Source organism: Aedes aegypti, chromosome 1 (assembly GCF_002204515.2).
Source record: "Aedes aegypti strain LVP_AGWG chromosome 1, AaegL5.0 Primary Assembly, whole genome shotgun sequence".
NCBI lineage: Eukaryota > Metazoa > Arthropoda > Insecta > Diptera > Culicidae > Aedes > Aedes aegypti.
The window spans coordinates 8826370-8850403 of record NC_035107.1 but is presented as its reverse complement, the minus strand read 5'-3'; the positions used below and the strand labels follow the sequence as shown (position 1 = coordinate 8850403).

The 24034-nt window shown below is 36.5% G+C and overlaps 1 protein-coding gene and 1 long non-coding RNA gene across 2 annotated transcripts in view; both read left to right on the top strand.

Moving 5' to 3' along the window:
- Positions 1–3896, top strand: part of LOC5579816 (rho-associated protein kinase 1) — a 50033-nt gene extending 46137 nt beyond the window's left edge. The window contains 1 exon segment of the mRNA XM_001650996.2: positions 1577–3896. Coding sequence (XP_001651046.2) covers positions 1577–1670 — 94 coding nt within the window. The 3' untranslated portion in view covers positions 1671–3896.
- A 6684-nt stretch (positions 3897–10580) lies between these two features.
- LOC110674732 lies at positions 10581–13034 on the top strand. The gene is made up of 2 exons (XR_002499143.1): positions 10581–10626; positions 10818–13034. It is a non-coding gene; the product is annotated as an uncharacterized LOC110674732 (long non-coding RNA).
- Positions 13035–24034: the final 11000 nt, after the last annotated feature.

The following is a 24034-nucleotide window of genomic DNA, read 5'->3' as shown; positions in this document are numbered from 1 at the left end:
CGTGTAACAAACAACAACGTGTCTGTGGGTTTTCATGGATTCTCATCTCCATCATCCATATTACACAGTGCAACATTTTCGAGGTCATCGAATGTAAACGAAATTCTGTCTTGAGATCCAGGAAGTACAGACCCTTGCTGGGTTTTTAAAAGACTAGTTCGAAATTTTAAGTTACGCCCTTTTCAATGTTTTAGGTTGATTTTTATTTAGTACGGCTAACCTTCAGACGAAATGGTCTTCACACCAAAAGGCACAACTTTTGTGAACATGTCGTGGCGGTTTTTTTTCTCGAAGTGTGCAGCAAAATTGCTTGTGTTAATTAGGAGCATAGTTTTTGGAGAAGACAGGGCTTCAACCCGTATAACATAACTGCCATTTTGTATAATCAGATAAGGAACTGTTCAAATATTACGTAACGCAACAGGGGGAGGGAAGGGGTCTTAAATAGTGTTACGGTTCATACAAAAAAATAAAATTTACCATACAAAAGCTGTTACGTGGGGTCTAAAATTGACAAATTTCGCGTTACGTAATATTTGAATGAACCCTAACTGTTCTCATTTTAGAGACTTGGTCTCTATTTTAATGCAAATCTCTAAAAAGTATCTATATTTAACGGTCTCTAAAGTATTTATTTTAATTAATCCTGTTGAGAGGTTCTAGAGAAAACTTTAGAGACTATTACGCGAGTATTTCACAGGTTATTCAGAAATTTCTTTTTTTAGATTCCTTGAGGAAAAGCTTCAGGAATTATGTTAGTGATTTATTCTGGCATATTTTCAGGGACTTCGGCAGAGGTCTCTTCAGAAATTACTCTAGTGATTCCTCCACCATTTTTCTCAGAATTTCTTCCAGCGGTCAAGGGACTCTTATATGTTTTTTTTTCCAGAATTCGCTCTAGAAAATTCTTGAGCAGTCCAACGCTTCTGCGTCTAGTATTTTCCCAGAGACTAACTCCGAGTTCTCTCTTGATATTTTTGACGTTCTTCCACCGATTTCACACTTTCTAATTGTAGGAGATTTTTCAAAAATGTCTACATGAATTTATCCAAAAAATCCACAAAGGTTCATTTTAGTGTTTTATTTTTCGCTTGTGGATTTTTCCAGAAGATCTTCAAGAATTCCTAAGCCATTTTTTTAAACATTTTCATATGAATTACTACGAAAATCCATCCACATTTACTTCCAGGCATTGTATAAAAAAATCTGGAAGAATTCCTCAATATTTTCGACATGGAGTTCGTCTTAAGCTCTTCTAGAAATTTCTCTAGGAATATCTCCAGCATTTGCGTATGTCGAGTATTTTTCCAGTGATTCCTCCGATCATTCCTACACAATTTTTCCAACAGTTTATGAGATATAGCCGTACTATAGAAAATCAAGCTGAAATATTGAAAAGGGCGTAACTCCATATTTCGAACTAATCTTTCAAAACCCAAAAAAGGTTTTGCTGGTACTGGGTGTGTACTGCAGTAACAATTTTGTTCACATTTTGTGTGTTGCACTGTGCTATTTAATTGTCTCACATTTAAACATGGCCATGCCCATTTCTCTTCCGTTTCGTTCGCCGACACAGTCAATCGACACGTTCCAATTACAAGCCGTACGCTGTGAATGTGCAACGGTCAGCTACTCTACCGGCGAACGCTTCGCTAAAACAGCAACAATAGAGCGGAGGAGATCTTCCATCAGCGTAACTACTACTACTACTACTACTATTACTACCAACTACAACTACCACTACCACTACCACTATCACCATCTTCCTAATTCTCCAGACAAATGTTTTAAACACAACGTTAAATGGGCTAGAATGTGTGTTTAACCAGCTGCTATTGGTGGTATACATTTAACGATCCATTTTTTCCAAACAAGACAACCAAATGCTCACGACAATTGATACTACTCCCACATTAAACACACACATCCGCAACTACTAGCTCAAAAGCCTTCATCAGAGAATGTGAACTAAAAATCAAACCCGAAAGTCTGTGAAAATCGTGCGTAGCGTAAGATATGAAAAAATCCGTAGCAATAGTTTGTAGCAAACAATTGGAAGGAAACGGAAAAAAACACCAATCAAACCAACCAATCAACTAGGTAGCGCAGTAGAGGGAGAGAGAGGAACGAAGTCAAAGTCATTTGTTTTTATGTCGAGTCAGTAGCAGAGCACGCGCGCATTTATTAAGCAAAAAGATGAAGAAGAATAACGCTAATAGGATTTTTATTATACAAAAACATAATTTATAACCTGTCGTCATTTAGTTTTAGGCTGGAAACGGGGTTTTTCTGCGAACGTCGGTTCGGAAATTTTATGGGGTCACTTTTTTTCGGGGTTAAGTTTTAGAAAATTATTAGTTTTCTTCTGCTATGTATAAATTGTACAGTTTGTTGTTAAATTTAAACTGGAGATAAAATTTGATTTCAGTGGAAACCTGATGCATTCTTGTCTTGCGAATTTACCCTGCTAAATATTTCATTAAATGCGACAAAATTTCTTTAAGTTTGCTTGTTTTTCACCGTGCCCGACACAGGTAGTTTTCATGGATATAATTTTGGTTACAGGATTGGCATTTTTGAACATGGCGCAACGTATCGTTTTATCGTAACATTTGATGCAATGGTTTTCAATAGGTTTTGGACTAGAAATTGGCATAATAATGTGTGAAATACAACTTGCCAAGCTCAGATAATTTGGCTGACTAAAAGCTTCTATACCAATGTTGATCATGAAGGTATTAAACTCCCCTATGACTAGGAATAATTCTTCAATACGAATTGGGTTGCCTAATCCTTTCTTTTCCACTATAACCTATAATCTACTTTTTCTTTACGAAAAAAGTGTTTTCAAAAAAAGTGCTTTAACAAAATACAAGGTTGCTAAATATTTCGAAATCGGTTTTTTGTTGTTTTTTTATAGTAAATTTATTGTTCATCAATATTTTTACTATTGCAACAGTTAGTTGACTTTTGGATTAATCTGATGAGTATAGAATCATATCCTAGTAACTCTTGTATTAACTATTCATCTGATTCGGTTTGTCTCAAGTTCACCGAAAATCAATGGAGCTCTGGAGCTACCATGGAAAACAGAGGGTTAAGGACATTCAGAGCTTTGAATACCCATCTACGTTGAATTCTGGATAGAAATTTTTTTTTGATATTAAGTCATATCATGATTATTCAGTGGCGTTTTTCTAATCACAAATTTACCTGTTGTACGAACAGAAATTCTCAAATTTTCAAGACAAATGCGCATCTATCAATTAGTGAATTATTTAAATAGTTGATTCAATTATTGCTCTTTTGGATTTGATTGTAAATATGTCCAAATATAAATTTATAGTATCGTAGAACAGGTAATAAGTGAGATTATAATTCGCTTTGAGTTCATTGGTTATCATGTATCATTTTCTAACGTTTTCTAATGTTCTAATGTCAAGAATTTTTGTCACAGGATTGGCAGTTTTGGACATTGAGTAACATATGTAGGGACCTTTTGGTCGGTTTTTATTTTAGTATACCGTGTATGTACCATATTTGACGCGAGTCCAAACTTGACGCACTTTTCAACATTTTTACCATTAAAACTATATAATTATTATGAAAAATTATACCTATAACTATTTGTTTACACTAATGTAACATACTAAATATCAAAACAGGTAGTTTTTGTTTGTACACAAGCATAAACAAAAATAAAAGCAAAACTCCATCCGTCAAATGCGCCATTTTTCGCCAATCTTAACATGGCTGCTAATGAAGCAGTAAAATATTTCTCCTGAATTCAACATTTGAATACAACATTTTGTTAACCACGTCAAATATGGTGCTTTCACGGTACTATATATTCTACAGTTTTAAGAAAGCTTTATATCGCTATTTTAGGTGATTTTCTAATACAGTATAAAAAAAACAAACCTCGAAAAAATTTGGTTTGCTTTTTTGGCTCCCATACGATTTGTGTGAAATAAAAAATTGCTCAAAAAACTTGTAAGTCGATTTGCTTAAAACTGGAATTTTAACATTTTTGCTTCTAACCCCTTTATATTGTCTTATCATTCAATGGTGATTTTCAATAGCTATTACGCTAAAGTGGCTCGTCGAGGTACCCTAGTAGTAAATTTTAAATTTTAAATTTTAAATTTTAAATTTATTCTTTAATATGAATCGGAGTTTTAAATTCTCATTCAAAATCTAAAACCAAAACAGTTTCTTGAAGCACTCGTTCTGATATAGATTCGCCCATTGATGTCAGCCATCGTGATGTTCTGACAAACCAAGTACTTTTTTGCAAATTCGTCCGTTTTCTTCCGGAGATATAGAAGGTAAAGCATATCAGGGCTGGTAGCGAGTCACCTTTTTCGATCTGGTAGCAATAGGGTCCTAAAATGTTTAATGAAATCTTGTTTTCATTTAATAACACGAAAGAGCATGTTACTGCAACTACTTTAACATTTTTTCTCGCTCAAATAACGGATATATCATATTAAAACTTTACTTTAAAAATTGGATCCATAAATGAACCTTGACACTTGAGATCATGTTTGACGTTCGCTTAGCCGACAAAAATACCACAGGGGTTCAACTTTCTAACACCGGGGTTGTTCTTTTCTGACATTTCGGAAGGGACACGGAAAACAAAATACACCCAAAATTTGAGTTTAAACCAAGGGGTGTGACAAAATTCAAAAATAAACTAAAAAAAATGTTTTTTGGGCTTCAACTATTGGAAAACATTAGAAAATTGAGTAAACATATGTTTTTGACCTAAACTTAAGAGTTTGGCACTAAAAATGGGACAGGGCTTTAGGACCCTATTCTGACACAAATAACATTATTAATATCAAACAATCGGATAAAAATTTGGACAAATTTCGACCGAAACCCAGGACAAATTGTATGATAGACCTGTTATAAGAATTGCTTATGGATTCTTTAGAGCAATTTTCAGCGGGAAGCTTAAAGAGATCTTCGAGCTACGCTACAAAGAAATCCCTCTAGAATATAATCCAGAAATTTTCCTGGAGTTCCGACCAAGAATTATCTAAAGAATTCTTTAAAAGACTTCAGGAAATTCTTCAACAAATTAACCTTCTGCCGAATTTTGTAGCCGTTTTTAAACCAAATAAAAATGCTTTTGTACTCAAAAGTATCGTCTAGGCTTATATTTTGTGAATCTAGTTACAAATCTTGGTTTGGTTGGAACTGGCCGCTCAGAACCGGTACGAAAGGGACCGAGCTTTGGCCATTTCTCAAGAGCATTTGTAAAAGCAAAATGACCTGACGAACACCTTAAATGTAACTTTTTATGTCCAGCCCTTCAGAACTGTCCTTCAAAATGTTTCCAAACATGAAATTCTTATTTTCCACAAAAGATTTAAAGTCACGAAATTTCATATCAATAGGAAGTAACAAACAAAAGTGGTGGCGCTTTGAAAGTGCGTTTCGGGTCATATTGACCTGAACACCGTAGGAAGGTTAACTAGGAATTCAGCAAAAAAAAAATCGTTCAGTAATTTATCAGCGAATCGTTCAGTTCAGCGTCATTCTTCTTAGTTCTTGGATTTGGAATTTAGAGGAGTGCTCTATCAAATTGAGTGCAAAAGAATTGTAATCTATGTGTTGCTCATTTTCTCTCGTAAAATATGTTATTTAATTACCCCATTTTTCAGACCGAGCCAACTAAGCAATCAGGTTTTGTTCCAGACGAGTAACTGTAAAGAAATATTTCAAATTATGGTTTGTAGTTTTGCATTCACCATTTAGTCAGTGTTTGATCACTATTTTGACCATTTTAGTCACTATTATTTACTGTCTGGCTGCATCCACCCCTGGAATATTCTTAACACCTCCTTGAACATGTCAAAACTCGAAAAATTTGAAATCTTTCTGGGTGTAGCAATAATTTGCTTGATATTTGAAGTATCATTTCAAATATGATGTAGAATATTAATAAATTTTTGTATATTCGTAAAATTCTTGGAATACACAAAATATTTTCTTGTTTATACGAGAGGTTATCGAACTATTCAAAGTGTTTTCGAAATATCCACAAAATACCAGAAATTTCTCAAGAACTTCAAATACAAAAGAAACTATGGGAATATTCACGATTAAAAAAAAATCAATATTTTTTTTAGAAATTTCTAAACAGTTCACTTTTGATAACTCGATATCCAAGGGACCATCGACCTTTAGAATTGTCGAGATTGTATAGAACATACCGACACAAAAATCTTAAAATCAAAGGATCAAATTTCTGGATTTCTAATACTGTTATGATCACATTTGTCAGAAAGCAGTATTATTTTGTGACAGCAGCGTTGCTAGGGGGGTGCGGTCCGCTCTGGGCCCCGAGTTCATAGGGGCCCCCGTGGTAAGCATTTCATTCAATATTATGAATTTGATTTCTAGAAAACTAACGCGTTAACAAGCATATACAAATTTAGTTTGAAGGTGACCTTGATCGGCAATGTTTAGGGGTCCCATGGTCAATGGTATTAGTGATTAGAGTAGCTCATATACCTATTCAAAATTTATACTGTGCGGGGCCCATAATCGTATCTGAAACTGATTTGGAGGTATGTTACATACACACTTAAAATAAATCGCAGTATCCTGTGAAATAAATCACCGAAATTGAACTGTAAACAGTAAAAATACAGATTTTCCTGTGAAATCTACTATTCTACCGACAAAATCCGTGAAATCAACTATTTTACCGGAGAAAATCAGTGAAATCTACTATTTTACCGGAAAAAATCCGTGAAACAAACCATTTTACTGTAACCCTGTGAAATACTAACGAACAGTTCGGTAAAAGCATTATTTTCACCGAACTTCTGTGAAATCGTGTGACAGCCGCTCTGGCAGGCATGAGCTTCCTTTTGTTTCAGTTTTTGCACACCACTTACAAGCAGTGTAAGCTGGCTTAGTGGTAGCAAGCCTGCTTCCTGATCGGCAGGTCGGGAGTTCGATTCCCGGTCGAACCATTTTCTTGTTTTTCTTTATGATTTTGTTCAACGATTTTGCAGATTGTTCGGTGATTTTTCACCGAACCTTCAGCTGTTGAGATTACGGTGAAATTTCACCGTAATCCGTATTTTTTTTAAGTGTGAAGTCTCCCAAAAAATCTTCCAGCGTTGTTTCAAGGTGTGGTTAGAGGAATTGCTTCCTAATTTGCTTTAGGAAATCCATGAGCACTACAACGCTTTTCTGGACTATTTTGATTTCCCCAGTTGTAACTATACGAGATCTTCCAAAGTATCCTAAAGGAGTTCTTTTGAGATAAAAGAAAAAAAAACAATATACACACTTAAAAAAATACGGATTACGGTGAATTTCACCGTAATCTCAACAGCTGAAGGTTCGGTGAAAAATCACCGAACAATCTGTAAAATGATTGATCAAAATTATAAAGAAAAACAAGAAAATGGTTCGACTGGGAATCGAACTCCCGACCTACCGATCAGGAAGCAGGCTTGCTACCATTAAGCCAGCTTTCACTGCTTGATAATGGTGTGCAAAAACTGAAACAAAACGAAGCTAATGCCTGCCAGAGCAGCTGTCACACGATTTCACAGAAGTTCGGTGAAAATAATGCTGTTACCGAACTGTTCGTTAGTATTTTGCAGGGTTACAGTAAAATGGTTTGTTTCACGGATTTTTTCCGGTGAAATAGTAGATTTTACGGATTTTCTTCGGTAAAACAGTCGATTTCACGGATTTTTTCGGTAAAACAATAGATTTCACAGGAAAATCTGTGTATTTGTTGTATACAGTTTGAATTCGGTGATTTATTTCACAGGACACTGCGATTTATTTTAAGTGTGTACACTTCTTACATTTGGGATTCTTTTCAGGAAGATCTACGAGAATTCCTATGTCAGTTTCTCCAGTTATCCTTTCAGGAATTTTTATATGGATTCCTTCAAGTATTCATCCACATTTACCCTAGGAATTGCTCTTATAATTCCTCCAGCGGTTATCCGAGGAAATATATTTAGTACTCTTTCAGGAATTCCTCTTATAATTTGGCCTAGGATTCCTCCTGAAGTCCTTCAGAAATTTCTCCAGCATTTCATGCGAAATAACTTCTGCAGTCCATCAAAACAATTTCTCGTTATTTTTCAAGTAAAAACTCCATGGCTTTTTCAAAAGTTCATCTGGGGTTCCACACCAGCTAATACTACAGAAGTTTTTTCTCGAGGGAGTTCATCATGTAGGTTACCTTCAAATTTAATCAAGTTTCATCGGATGTTACTTGGGGATTTCCTTCTGAAATATCAAGCGGATTTTTTAAAAATTTCACGGATACTTTTTTAATCCTTGAACTTTTTTAGAGATTCCTGGAAAAATGTGTGAGGAAATTCTTGTAAGACAACTTTGGGAAATTTCTCTAAAAACTTCTAGAATAGTTCCTGAAGGAATCTTAGAAACAATCTCTGGAGCAATTCTAGAAGGAATTCTTTGGTTGAAATCTGAACAATAATATTGAAGGAAGTTTTAGAAAATACCAGGAGAAAATACTAGTTGAAATTTTGAAGATGTTGTAAATTTTGTAAATTTGAGTGTTAATCAATAGTTTTGTTAATCAGTTAAGTTCGTCGAAAATCAAAATCAATCCATGGTTTTGATCATAATTTTTCCAATGGCTGTTTGATTTCTTGAGCTACCTAGGTTTAAAGAAGAACTATTCAATAGGGTTCTAAAGCTCTGTCTCAATTTTATTACCAAACGCTTAAGTTTAGGGCAGAAACACATGTTTACTCAATTTTTAAATGATACTCATTGGTTTAAGTCCAAAAATCATTTTTTTTATGATTTTTGAGATTTTGTCACACCCCTTGGTTTAAACTCGAATTTTGGGTATATTTTGTTTTCCGTGTCCCTTCCGAAATGTCAGATAGGAACAACCCCAGTGTAAAAACTATATGCCCTGTGGCATTTTTGTCGAAAAAGTGAATGTCAAACAAGATCAAGAGTGTCAAGGTTGATATTTGGAACCATTTTTAAAATTGAAGTTAAAAAATGATATAGCCGTTATTTGAGCGGGAAAACTTGCTAAAGTAGTTGCAATAACATGCTCTTTCGTATTATTGAATAAAAACGAGAATTCATGAAACATTTTAGGACCCAATTTGCTATTTTGTGACACTCAAGATGTCAGAGGTCTAGACAGCCTGGAACTGTTCAAACTATTCCAGAAACATGCAAATCGATGTGTTATTGGAATATACAGAGAATTATAGCTTTGAAATATTGGTAGAATTAAAAAAATCTGAAAATCATTAAGTTTCTAGATTTAGGAATTGTATATTTCAAAATATCTACAATCCCAAATAGCCTCTCAACGGCTATAACCATTTTGATTCTAAGCAATTTTTTTGTAAATGTAAAATATACATGACATTGAGCAAATTAGTCCTTAGAATATTTATAAAATTTGTGTAACAATAAGAATTTTTAAAATGTTTAAAAGCTATTGGAATATTTAAACAGCTTTCGGGGTGTTCAAGCGATCTATGAAACGTTCAGCAAGTTATCGGAATATTCAGTAGACTTTTGGGATATCCACGAATCCCATCTAAAAAAATTCGAAATAGGTAATCAAAAAGTATCTTCAGTAAATTTCGCAAACATTTCAAAATTTTCAGAATAAAAGGAAAGTATTCAAAATATCCACGAAATTCTATGAACGTATTAAGGGAAACCTAGACATGTTTAGGAAGTATTTTTGCAGTGCCCGTTCGATTTCGACACCGATCGATTTTGGCAATACGAAAACGTTCGATTTAGGCAACATTTATTTCGACATCGTGCCAAAATCGCACTGTTTTCCAAAAATTGTTAGATTTTGGTATTTATTATCCACAATATTTAATTAAAACTAGTTGTGTTATAAAAATCCGTCCGCTTGCTTTTGCTCGGTTCGATTTTGGCAACATGACATTTTTGGACGTGTTGTCAAAATCGAACGGACACTGTATTTTTCAGATTTGAATCCTGAAAATTCGAAAAGTTGATTCAATAAGTCTTTGAAAAATTCATGTATTCTTTGGAAGAAATTGGAATACAATATGAGAAAACATTTGGAAAATACATAAATTTCTTAAAATATATAATTAAAAAAGACATTTCCATGGAACGTAAAGCCCGAGGAAGAAGAAAAAAAACGCTTCTGCATTTTCTGGAAATTGTCGAAAAATACGGAAGAAGTATGCTTAGTGTTCAGAAAAAATTTTTCATTGTCGGAACAAAAAGGGTGGTACATATTTTAAAATCTTCAAGAATATTTAAGATACCCTGGGTATGGAGCAAGAATGATATGTATGACTACAGTATTCTTGAAAATCTGGTAACGAACTCATAATACTCGGATGTCATAAAGTAATCCAGGAAGTTTAAGATGAAACATCTCAGGATCCAAAGAAGGACGTCACAATGGCCGACTTGTCCCCCTACGCACGTTTTCAAAGGCACCAAATTGTAGAAATATTAGGTATTCTTGTTCTTCTTATTTTAAATTTTCTGCTAGTGCAAAAAAAATGTATCCTACGCAAGATTAGTGCCTTTGGAGTTTGTATGTAATTGTGGTTGAATTTCAAGCTGTTTCACCTTAAGGTGAAGATGAATCGAAACCAAACCTCAAATTTTCAAGTGCACAAATCTGGAGAATCGAACACCCTTTTGAGCAGAAAATTTTATCGATTGGTGACTAATCGATTAAGTGTTCAGCTTAAACGGAATTATGGTCTTCCAGATTTGTGCTCTTGAAAATTTGAGGTTTGGCTTCATTTTATCTTCACCTTAAGAATTGGTCACATATTTCTCGGGACATTCAGAAAATTTACATTAAAAGACGTCGAGGGAAAAGCAGTATAATTCTGTGCCAATTTTCGAATTTCCATACAAAGTAGGCCAAAATCGTATGAATTGGGTTTGAGTGGCGTGAGATGAGAACTGTCGGTGTCGTGTAGCGAGGTGACAATTGTCGACTCGAGTGAAGTGACTCGTCGTGTAAATCAAATGGAGAGTCACTTCACTCGAGTCGAGAGTAGTCACTTCGCTATACGACACCGACAACTCCCACCTCACGCCACTCGTAGAATAAACCCATATGAGTCGAAAAATAGTGCTGGGTTGAAAATTGGTGCTCTTCCACTACTGAGTATTTGATTTTTTTTAATATTTTTGAAATATTCACATATTTCTATAGGTATATTCACAGCACACAGAAGTTACCAGTAAGAGCACAACTCAGAACTAAAAAACATGATCGATTGGTCATCACCAAGTGAGTGACCATCCGATCAAATTTTCAGTTTGAAAGTTGTCAAGTTCACTAGATTGATGCCCTTGATAATTTGAAGTTTGGCTTCAATTCATCTTTGCCTTAGAGGTGTTTTCATCTTGGAACATTCCGAAAACTTTTGAAATATGTTTAATTTTTTTTCAAAAGTTTTTTTTATTCCCCAAGATAAGATGATCTCTGAAAATTCTGTAATATATCTTCAAATCTGAAAGTGGATCAGAAAGTCCTTAGAAGCTTAAAGAAAAATGTAATCGTATTTGAAAAATGCTTTGAATTTTCCTAAAGTACATTGTGGATTCATAGGATGTTCAGAAATTTTTAGAATGTTTTTGAAATAATCACAAATTTCCTAAAATATTTCAGACAATTTTCGTGATAACCTTAAAGTTCTTGAAAGTGTCTAGACCTACTCAGAACGTATAGAGAAACTTAATATAAAGGAAGTTCTATAAATGTCAACATATTGCATTATTGAAGTATGAAAAACATTCCCTTATTATCTAGGTACACCTGTGCAAGTGTCACAATCCTGGAAACTGTTCGACCCCAAAATAATCGAAAAACGTCGTTCCGAAACCCGTTTCCACCAAAAAAATCTTTATGCCTTCTAACATTAAAACATTCCTAACGCTGTATTTCCCATATATATTTTTTGTATAGGTTCGCCATCATTTCAACACTGACTGATGAAACTGTTCTGTTTCACTAGCTTTTTTCATAACGCAACTAATTTGCATTTCGGAATAGGTATCTTTCTTGTCCGAGACACTTCGCCGCTGTTGCTTTCTCCACACACCCACACAAAATAACAAACACTCGAAATAAAGATTAAAAGAAAATCGCGACCACAAATTGGAAAATAAGGATTTTTTGATCGGTTCGTAAATTATTCTTCGTTCTTAACATGTAAGAAGCAAAACAACAGCAAGTCTAAAGTGTAAGTGATACTGGCAAGGAAAAGAGAGAAAGTAAGGCGAATAACAAATTAGCATTTGTTCTAGTTTCTTTTAGCGATGTAAGGTGGTTTTTATACTTAGGGAACTTTGAACTAGAATTTGGTATGGATAGAGTGCGAGAGGAAACGAGCGATTGAGAGAAGAGCGAATGGACGGTTTAACGGTGGAGTTCTAAATTCCCCAGCAGATAGAACAATAACTTGCTAGTGCGTAATACAATTTATAATCCTACGTAGAAAACAAGACGAAGAGAAATTCGAATGTGCAGCTAAACTTTGTTGTTGAATGAATAGATAAAAAAACTCAAAAATGTATTTTCTTAGCTAGCATTTACATTTACCCTTTTTGTCACAATAGAGAAGCCCGTTGAGAGAATTTGTACAATGTGAGAAATTCGTTGAGTCGTATGTATATGCATATAATATACTAAGTGGATATTTTTACAAAGTAACCATTTTATATTGTATAATAGTTGAAACCAATTCCATTACAAAACAAGTGCCTTTAAAATGTAAAACAAAAGAAACGTAATATAAATACACTAATTTCATGTAACGAAACATAACTAGAGAAGCAAAACGAAGCATGGACCATACTGTCATACCAATTAACATATTTGATTATAAACCCGTAAACTACTAGTTACGATTATATTGGCGCAAGAATCAAACCAACATTGTGAGCTTTAGGTAAATGCATCAACATTTTTTTACTTCCAATTGATCGGCTCATCTAATATATGTATGAAACATGAGAACGGATGTTTGTAAGGAGCGATTCAAAGTTTTTGGTCTGAAGCATACCGAAATTTCCTTTTGCTGAGAAGTGCAGTCAAAGTGTTCATGTTCAAAAGCAATATGAAAGATGGAAGCAGCACTACGATCTGCAAGGCGAATGTCGGCTCGGAGAAGTTGGTGGGTGCTCCAAAATATGCTTTTGCAAACTGCTCCTGAAGAACCATGAACATGAACTCTTTCAAGGATCGAAAGTCTCTTTTCCTGAAATTTTATCTTAAAATGTATGATGAAGTGTGACCTGGGACTGACTTATCTAGGAATTTGCATTGAACTCCCCCAATATTTATTGGTTTATCTTCTTCTTCTTGGCATTCTTTGCCGAAGTTGCCATTTTCGCATTCGTATGTCGTGTGGCAGACTCTATGCCCAGAGAAGTCAAGGGAATTTCCATTACGAAAAGATCCTGGACCGACCGGGAATCAAACCCAGACACCTTCAGCATGGCTTTGCTTTGTAGCCGCGGACTCTAACCACCATTTTATGTATTCTGCCAGAAATTTGTGCAAAGCTGCCTAGGACTAATAGCAATTAAATATTTAAGAAATAAGCACTTTATAAATCTAATGCCTGAAAAAAGAGACTGAATAAGACTAAATATAAACTGAATAAAGAGACTGAATAGAAACGAGGAAATACTCCAAGTTCTTAGAGGGTTCCCTAAAAAAATTCGACCAGACAATATGGGATGATAAGTTTCTACTTACATTACAGTACTAGCGTTTTTGGAACATTTCTCAAAAATTCTCCATAGTAATTTCCATATAAACCTACATTGTTCTCTGGGCCACCTTTAAATCACCACCTAAAAAGCTGAAAATTTCACAGAACACTTTTTTTATGGTAAGGATGGTACGTTTCGAGTAAGGAGCATATGGGAGATTGAATTTTCAAACATTTTTAAAATTTGAATCGACCTATTTGCCCAGTGCTTTGCGAAGACCCAAGCTGTCCGATTCATTTTCGCGCGCTCGGAGTGTGTTTTCGGTGGCTTCGTTCGTTTGCCCAGTGCTTTGCAAAGGCCAGAGCAGAGTGCGTGGTCTTTTGATTTGGTTGCGTGTTCCGGTGGGACGCGCAACGGAGTCAAGACCAATCGTGTTCGGTTCGTGTTGATCAAGTGCGAAAGCTCCGTGTTCAGCCGAGGATGAAGTACTGGTGAGATCGTTTCATGCTTATGATAATTCATTTTTATCGTTGCTATAAGTAGCTTTTATTAAGAGGGGTCGCATTTCGTTTCATAAGCGGAAGGTCATGGATTCGATTCCCAGCTCCTCCACAAAAAAAAAAACCGTCCAGCCACCAGAAGACGCCACACGGAGGGCCGTGCTTCGGGGACCACATCCATCCTCCGTCAGTATCAGATGGTGACTGAGACAAACTGACCCTCTTCGACGGCGGCTAGCCTCAAACGACTCAGGAACACGGCAAAATGAACCACCGCAACAGCAATGGACTATGAATTATATGGAAATTGATTAGACCAACAATAGAGAACTCTCCTACCTGCTCAGTGTGAGAGTAAAAGAGTAGAAGAGAGTGATGTAAATATAGAATAGTTAAAAATAGAATCTATATCGATACAAAAGAACTATGATTCCGGTACAGAGGCGGCCATGAGCACAGATTGCCTTTCAAATAAACATAAGGAATAAAAATAAAAAATAAAAAAAAGTAGCTTTTATTTTATTTTCAAACAAGCTATGAATGGTTCGTCACAACAAGTGTCGACATTTTCGCGTTTCATATAAATTGAATATACTATTATGTTCTCGTCATTGGTCAAAATAAGCTTTGAATAGTTCGACATTATAAATGTCGACGTAAGACATTTTTTTAAATTTTATTTTAATTTACAAAAATACTTTGAATGGTTCGTCATTACATGTGTCGACAATACCCTTATTTCTGTCATATACGCTTTTAAAATACACAATCCTTTCTGTCTTCGTCATTACTAAAAATAGCCTTTGAATAGTTCGATATTATGAATGTCGTCTTTTTTATAATTTCTTCCAATATATTTTTACTGCGATACAAAAATGCAACACTAGTTTTAAGTTTCGTATTTTCCCTCTTAATCCATGGATCGCATCACCGACCAAAGGTGACTCGCAGATCTTTTTGCTCCTTTACTAACCACACCTGTCCCGTGATGATTGTGGAGATGCAGAGGTATTCTCGGTCTCGGAAGCAACGAGCATTACACAATAACGTTCCTTACCCTTCCCAACTGACTGTAAGGACTTGGCCGGCGCCATTATTGATCAATAATATGAGAGCTGCTAAAAGCCATTCCATTGTTTGTTATACACCTGTAACATGGTCATTTTATGTAAATATTCATTTAAGTTTTATTATGGAGATAGTAGAAATGTAGATACATATTGTTGCGTATACAGTTATTTATTTCCTTCAATGTAATTTGTTGTTTCCGTGTTTAATTTATTTTCCTATTTCAAATGATATTTCCTTGATAATTTACTAAATCCAATAAGTTCACTAAATGTTTGCAAATTGAGTATCACCACTTCTAAATGACATGCATTATTCTCAAATCCGCATAACTTGCATGCAAGTTGCTTTCAAAGTTACAGCAGGATAACTATCGTTCACACGCCGCCGTAGATTCTGAAATAGCTCGAGGTTCAAAGTTCAAATCCGAACCATTCTCTCTTTTTATATGACCGACAAGCGAAGATGAAACAAAACGAGACAAGACCATCTAGAAGGTATGCGTATGAAAGGGATGTAGTTTTGGGCAAGAACGATGGGGAAATTGATGAGAATCGATTGTTTGAAAGGTCGTCGAACTACTTCGGGAGTTTGACGCACTTCCGGCCACGAAGACCGTAACATTCAACCCTATCTGAGGGTTTCAGGGACTTCTACTCGTTCACTTTGACTTGAACCGTGGAAGAGGCGAGAGTGCGCGTAGTTAGTACTTAAGTGTACCTTGTGTCGCGGTGTGTTTAATGTGGTATGTGAGTTAGCAAACGTGAGAAGTCTTTAAGATTAAGTTATTGTTCAATTCTTGTTCCGTGTAGCCTTAGTCAACGATAGGTCAAAAGTTTTGTGCGGTCTATTTTTTGTGTGCGTATAGTGTATGAAAAAGGTAAATTGGATCGTCTTTTTTTGTGTGGAAATCATTAATTAATTAACCCATATCCGCCCAGCGTCCTAAAAATAGGACAGAAGCCCCGAACGCCCAGCGTCCTATAAATAGGACAGTACTTTTAGTGCAAATATCTTGAAAATAAAGAGGTTTAGGAGAAAAGTGTCTTCTGCAAAGTTGATCACAGGACTGCTGACTTCCACTAGGTAACTATTTTAATACAGAATTAACTCACCAGGTGGCGCACAGACGTCAACAAATGTCGCATATATAAGCAACATATGAAACAACTTTCCAGCGTACAAATATTTGCTTCGTTTATATCTCAGTCCAGCCATGAGATACAAAATTGGTGTCTTCGACAAAGTTGAACAACTATATAATACCTATTCGCATAGAACCTTATAAATTCGGAAAACACTCTTAAGATGGCGCTAGCGATCGAATATTTCGATTGTTTATTTCTCAGTTCAGTGATGATATACAACGTTGGTGTCTTTGACAAAGTTGAATAACTAAATAATACCTATTCGCATAGAACCTTATAAATTCGGAAAACACTCCCAAGATGGCGCTAGTGAGCCAAAACTTTATTTGCTTATATCTTAGTCCAGTTATGAGATACAAAATTGGTGTCTTCGTTAAAGTTGATCAACTAAATGAGAACTATTCGCCTAAAACCTTATTTGTTCGGAAAACACTCAAAAGATGGCGCTAGCGATCGAATATTTCGATTGTTTATATCTCAGTTCAGTGATGATATACAACGTTGGTGTCTTTGACAAATGTGTTTAACTGAATGAGATCTATTCGCCCGAAAACTTATTAGTTAGGAAAACATTCACTAGATTGCGCTAGTGGGCAAATATTGTATTTGCTTGCATCTCAGTTCTGTTATGAGATACAAAATTGTTGTCATCGACAATGTTGAACAACTAAATGATACTTACAAGGGAAGGTCACGATGGTGTTACACGGGGTTTTCAACCGGACTATTTTTGTTAGATTCTACATGTCGAAATATTAAAAACCCCAAAGCCTTTCGGGTGATGGACCAGTGGTGTAGCCAGGAGGGGCTCAGAAAGGGTCGATTTTGTACGAATATAATATTATTGAGTCAATTGAAAATATGTCAAAAAGATTTTTCTCAGTATTAATCATGATAGTAATGAACAGAGTTAACATTAATGTATGTTTGTAATGTAATTTGATGCCATTGGCGTAACTAACATGGAATATGGACACCGAAACAAATTTGGTTTAATTGAATAGTATACCAACAAGAAAACCATCCCAATTGCGCCTATGGCATGGAAAAAATACATTTTAAACATACATCAATGTCAATTCTGTTCTCTACCATCACAATAAATACAAAAAAAAATATTTTTTTCAAATTTCCAATTAGCCTAATAATATAATAAAAGTACAAAATTGCCCCTTTTAGAGCCCCTCCTGGCTACACCACTGGTTTATCACCCGAAAGGCTTTGGGGTTTTTCATATTTCTACATGTAGAATCTAACAAAAATAGTCCGGTTGAAAACCCCGTGTAACACCATCGTGACCTTCCCTTGTTAGTCACATAAAACCTTATAACACTCACAAGATGGCGCTAGTGGGCAAAGATTTTATTTTTTTTAATATCAGTCTAGCGATGAGACTGAAAAAAATCGAACTCTCGAAATTGGTATCTTCGACAAAAGTGTTCAACTAAATGGGATCTATTCGCCCAGAAATATAGTAGTTTGGAAAATTCTCCCAAGGTGGCGCTAGTAGACAAACATATTATTTGCCTTTATCTCAATCTAGAGATTGGATACAAAGTTAGTGTTTTTGACAAAGTTGGAGAACTGAATGAGACCTATTCGCCTGGAAACTTATTGCTTCGGAAATCACCTAAATGGCACACATTTTATTCGCTCATATATCAGTCCGCTGATTAAATCGAAAGAAAGCCTTTCGCCTAAAACCTTCTCAGTTCGGAAGTCTTTCTCATGATTGAAATTCAGTGATGAAAAATTTGGTATCTTCGAAAACGATGATCAACTAAAGGAGATATTTTCGCAAAAAAAAAACATATTATCTGGGAATTGCTTTAATGTGCGAAACAGCAAGGAAACAACCAATTAAAAATTGGTCTGCCTAGATCAAAACAATGGATATTTACTATCGATTCGAGCAACAATCGCTTATTTCGGATGCAATGCTCCTTACATTTTCAGATGAACCTTGACACCATTTAGATTTTTTGATCTTTTGAAGGGAGTGAAGAACGAAAAAACCGACAAATTGACTTATCCATCCATGAACTGAACTCCAAGGGTGAAGGGCGGCTGTCAAATGAGAGTAAAATTGGATAGCCGCCAACCTAAGTCCAGAACCAGTTTTATGACTTAAACGTGGAAAAGTAAAAATTATTATTCGCAAAATTACAGGTAATAAATGCGCTTGAAAGATATTGTTTGCAAGCAGTTATTTATTACGCGCTACTGCAGTGCGTTGTTGCCAATTTAATCAGAAAATTCTACTTAATTCCCAAAATGAATGTTTTAGAGAAATTGATTACGCCTTCACCATTGTTTGGTCGTAGTTTTGTATGGCTGTTTACTTTTTAGAACCAGCGACGCGTTGAGGTAGCAGTAAAGAGCCTTCCTTGCTGAACTCACTCGGTCCAAGAATTGTGACATTTGAGCGGGCACGCTTCAGTATGCTCCCTAGGTATTGTGGCCAGCTCTAGTGCCAAAAATCTTGGACCGCGTGGATTCGGTTCTATCGGTAAATAAGACTATATGCATCAGTGATGCAGTAGCTTCAACGTTATAGGGTAGGTGTACCAGTTTTGGCCACCCTAAAGAAAAATATTGTTTATACATAAATCAAAAGACCTTTGGATACTGTTAATACATCAAACGAAAGCTTTCAATCCATGTTCAGCAGGGAAAATATAAAAACAAATCAGTAACTTTGTTTTTGAATTAAAAATGGGGGTGGCGAATACTGGACCACTGGCACCAGTATTCGCCACGATTTTAATTTCGGTTCCTGAATTCGCCACTTACGTTGATTTCTTATGGACGGTGGCGAATCAGGAACAGGTGGCGAAAAATAGGTGCAAGGGAGCAAAAATTTTAAGGAAAATGATTTTTTTCTATTATTTTCTGAGAAAATTTTGAGGTTTCCAAGAATGTTTCCGTATCATCTTAAAGCAATTTAGCGTACATTAAACAATTGGCAACCATATATGTCGTAAAACGGTATATAATATGGGGTGGCGAATAACTGGTACATGGCGAATACCGGTACACCTTCCCTAGCCGAATAATGTTGGCTTCAAATATTCACATCTGTAAAGCATGTAATAGTTGGAGTCCAATATTTGACTGTCATTGGACTGAAGGACTAACTTTTAATCAGCAATAACGAAATTCTGATATTGCCAAATATATATTTCGATCACTGTCAGATCCGAGTCACATTGTATACTAATAACTTGACCCAGAAAAAAATATTTTGATAGTTATGTTTCCATTATCAGCTGGCAAGTTTTATATAATCTTTTTGAAGACTATTCTGAAACATCTGTAGTTTTTTTTCTAAATCAAATTATTTGATGTAAGATTTTATTTTGTTTTTGGTATAAATGGTTTAAGTGTGCATAATTGTACATGTACATGTATGGAAATGTATGTATGTCTGTATCTTACTTACCGTAATTCGGGGTGTAGTTGATCAGTGGGGAGAAGTTGATCATTCCCGTACCCACATGTATGAACTGCCAAGAGAGCTATTAACCGTTTTCAATTATCACAAGTTATGTCATATCTTATTACCTGATAACTGCTCTTGATGTTTGTAAATTCGATTCGTCGTTCAATATAGTTTATTTATTTATTTATTTATTTATTTATTTATTTGGTGGTGTATTCATCTGACAATATTGTGTGTCTTAATGAATCTATAGTTAGAGTATAAACGTCATTATTAAATAAAATCTATGTTATGATACATTTGATTGAAAATGTTCATCATTGATCGAATTGGCTCGTTCGAATCGTAGGCGTGGAGTCGTCGTGGTAAGCGAAAGAAATCATTGGAGCGGAGCGTATATGCTGGCACGTTTATATCTAACGATCCCAGTAAGTTAGGAGCATCAAGTTCCCCAGTCAGGACCTTCGAGATGAACACAGCCTTGGCATTTTCTCTGCGTAGTTGTAATGGTTCGATTTGCAGAAGCTGGCATCTAGCTTCGTACGGAGGCAGGTTCACAGCATCATTCCAAGGGAGCAACCGTAAAGCAAATCTTAAGAATTTGCGCTGCACAGCTTCAATTCGGTCAATTATTGTTGCATGATAGGGATCCCAAACAATAGAGGATGATTCCAGTATAGGACGGACCAGACCTACATACAATGATTTAAGAGTGTATGGGTCGCGAAATTCCTTCGTTATTTTGGACATAAATCCTAGTTGACGACGAGCTTTTTTCACGATTTCCTCGTAATGATACTTAAAGGTGAATTCGGTGTCAAGAATAACGCCCAGGTCACGTATAAAGTCAACTCGTGAAAGAAATTCTTCACCGAACGCATACCTGAACATGATCGGTTGTTTCTTACGATGGAAACTAATGATAGAGCATTTAGGAACACTGAGTGTCATTTTGTTTGCCCCACACCACTCAATAAGCCGGTCAAGAAGCGATTGTAACTCGTAACAGTCAGAAATGTGCTCAATAATCTTGTAAATCTTCATATCATCGGCGTAAAGTATGCAGAAGTCTTCACCGAGAACTAAGACGACATCATTGATGAAAAGGGAAAACAATAATGGGCCAAGGTTACTCCCTTGAGGTACACCTGAACCGTTCGAGAACCAGCTGGAGACAGATGAGCCAATTTTGACCGCGAGTTTCCTGTCACACAGGTATGATTTGAACCAAGCTACGAGCTGAACAGAAACACCAAGCTTCTCTAGCTTTGCCAGTAGAATCGAATGGCTAACACGATCGAAAGCTGCTTTCAAATCAGTGTAAACAGTGTCTATCTGTTTGCCACGTCCGATATTTTTCACACAAAGTGACGAAAATTCCACTAAGTTAGTAGTAACACTTCGTCCCGGGAAAAAGCCATGCTGTTTCACACTGATGTACTGCTTTACACGAGAAAACATGTAGCTGGACACTACTATTTCCAACAGTTTTGAGCAAGCACATAAAGAAGTGATTCCTCGGTAGTTTCGGACATTATTTTTGTCATTCTTTTTGTGCACCGGAAACATGAACGATGACTTCCACAGTGTTGGAAAACGACATTGCTGCATTGACATGTTGTAGATGTGCAGAAGAGGTACAATTAGTCCCGTGAAACATTTCTTCAGGATGCAGGCAGGAACTCCATAAGGACCAGGCTGATAGGAAAGCTTGAGCTTGCATAACGCTTTGGTGAGATCCTCCGCAGTAATGTGGAAAGTGTTAGCGTCTATGGCATCTCTCGGTACGTGCGTTAGGGCACGTTCATTACTCACATTAGTGTCCGAGTTTTCAAAAACTGATTCGAAGAACTCAGCAAACAAGAAACATTTTTCGTCAGAAGTGTTAGCCATGCGGTCATCCATATGCATAACTGAGGGCAAACCATTATCCTTCCGTTTGGAATTCACAAAGTTCCAAAACTGCTTAGGGTTACGTTTCATGTTGCGTTCGACTTTTTTAGCATAACGTCGATAAAGACGGTTGTTCAGAACCTTGTATCTCTGGCTGCAAGCTTTAAAAGTGGCCTTGTTTAACGATGATCGATCAGTGCGGTATTTTCGATGAGCAGCATTCCGTTCCTTTTTACGTATCCGAAGTTCACGACAAGACCATGGTGGCTTCGAAGGGGGGCGTAGCAAAGGCACACACTCCGTGAAAGTGTTATGAAGAATCTGCGTGAATTTGTCAACACAACCATCGATGTCAGCACAACGGTATACAGTGGACCAATCGATTCCTATCAGCCGATGTGTCAATGTCTCAAAGTCGGCTCTTTTAAAATCAAACGCGGAGAGGTCACATTCATCCGCTGTACTGATAAGAGCCCCGGTTGCGCCGTGAATGGTGAGAACAAGAGGTGGATGAGCCGGGTCAACCGGAACAATAGGATCGACAGCTTCCTCCAGATCAAACTTCCCATCGATTAAATCCTTTAGAAGAACGAGATCGAGCGTATTACCTGCATGATTTTTCATATCGTTAATTTGCTCAATACCGTTGGAATACATTCCGTCCAAAACAATCGTGCATGATCGTGAAAGTGTCGAGTTGGGTATGTCAACAGTACAATAAAGCCTATTCGACCGTGTCCACCGTAAACCAGGTAAGTTGTAGTCTCCAAAGATAATGATGTTGTCACCGTCTTTCATCGACATCGAAATCTCCTCTACACAGGCAACATGACGGCGAATCACCAAATGATCATTTGACACATCCGGTGGTAGATAGATCCCGCCGATAATTAGACTATATCGACTGAGCTTAAGAGGAAAATAACCATCATCGTTTTACAAATTTTCAAAACCAGTTTTTTTGTTCAAAATTGAAGCAATGCTGAAGAAAATCTATCATTGCATTGCACTTGCTATCTGAAATACGATGATAGAATTTCATAAGGATTAATTAAAATTTGAACGTAAAAACTGGTTTTCAATTTTTGATGATTGCTAATGATTGAATGATGGATTCTTGAGCCTTAACGGAGATCCAAACATGCTCTGTAGACAGGTCTGACACTGGGATTACTGACGAAGGGAATTTGTTGAGCACAGCAATTAGCACTCCACCGGATCGTTTTTTGTTACTCGTTAATGAATTTCGGTCGCAACGATACGTCGTATACCTTTCGTCGAATAGCATCCGAGATTCGATAACATCGTCTAGCCACGTTTCAGTGAGTACAAGGACATCGTACGAAGAGCTGTTCACGGCGGTGTAGAAGTCATCCAGTTTTGTTCTCAGCCCTCGAACATTTTGGTAATATATCATCACGTCGTCGGGGGAATGCAGGGTTCGGTTTTGACTGAGTTGTCTGTTCATTGCTGACTGATGTATAGAGTTACTATCGGCACACGATGAAAAACTACGAATGTTGAAAAATTCAGGAAGCGAATTGCTCATGTCAGATGAATACTCGCCTGCATTCGGTGTTTGGAAGACCCCTCCTCCAACCTCACACACAGGACCGGGATGACTGTGGGTCGCTGGCAGGAGAGGCTCGACTGTGGGGAGGGGATTCGGGGCTTCCATAAGGCTGGCAGGCGTGCATCCCGGTTGAGTTGAATGTAATTGATAATTTTCCACTGATTGATGTGAAGCGTTGTCTCTATTTCTCAAATGATGTCTGTGAAGATCAGATAACTCAGGCAGCGAATTGATCAAAACGTATGGATACTTGCCTGCATTTGGGGTTTGGAAGACCCCTCCTCCTACATCATACACAGGACCGGGATGACTGCGGGTCGCTGGCAGGAGAGGCTCGACTGTGATGAGGGGACTTGGGGCTTCCATACAACTGGCAGGCATGCATCCCGGTTGAGTTGAATGTAATGGAATATTTCCCACAGAATGAAGTGAAGCGTTGTCTTTATAGCTCAAATGATGTCTGCAAACGTCGGAAAACTCAGGAGAAGAATTGTTCAAAACATATGAGTACTTGCCTGCATTAGGGGTTTGGAAGACCCCTCCTCCAACCTCATACACAGGAATTATACCATGGAAAAAACAGATTTTTAAGGAAATGTTCGATGAACTGTTAAAGGGTTCTACCCTAAACATTCGACTATTGCCAAGGCTATATAAAGACAATATTAAAAAAAAACTG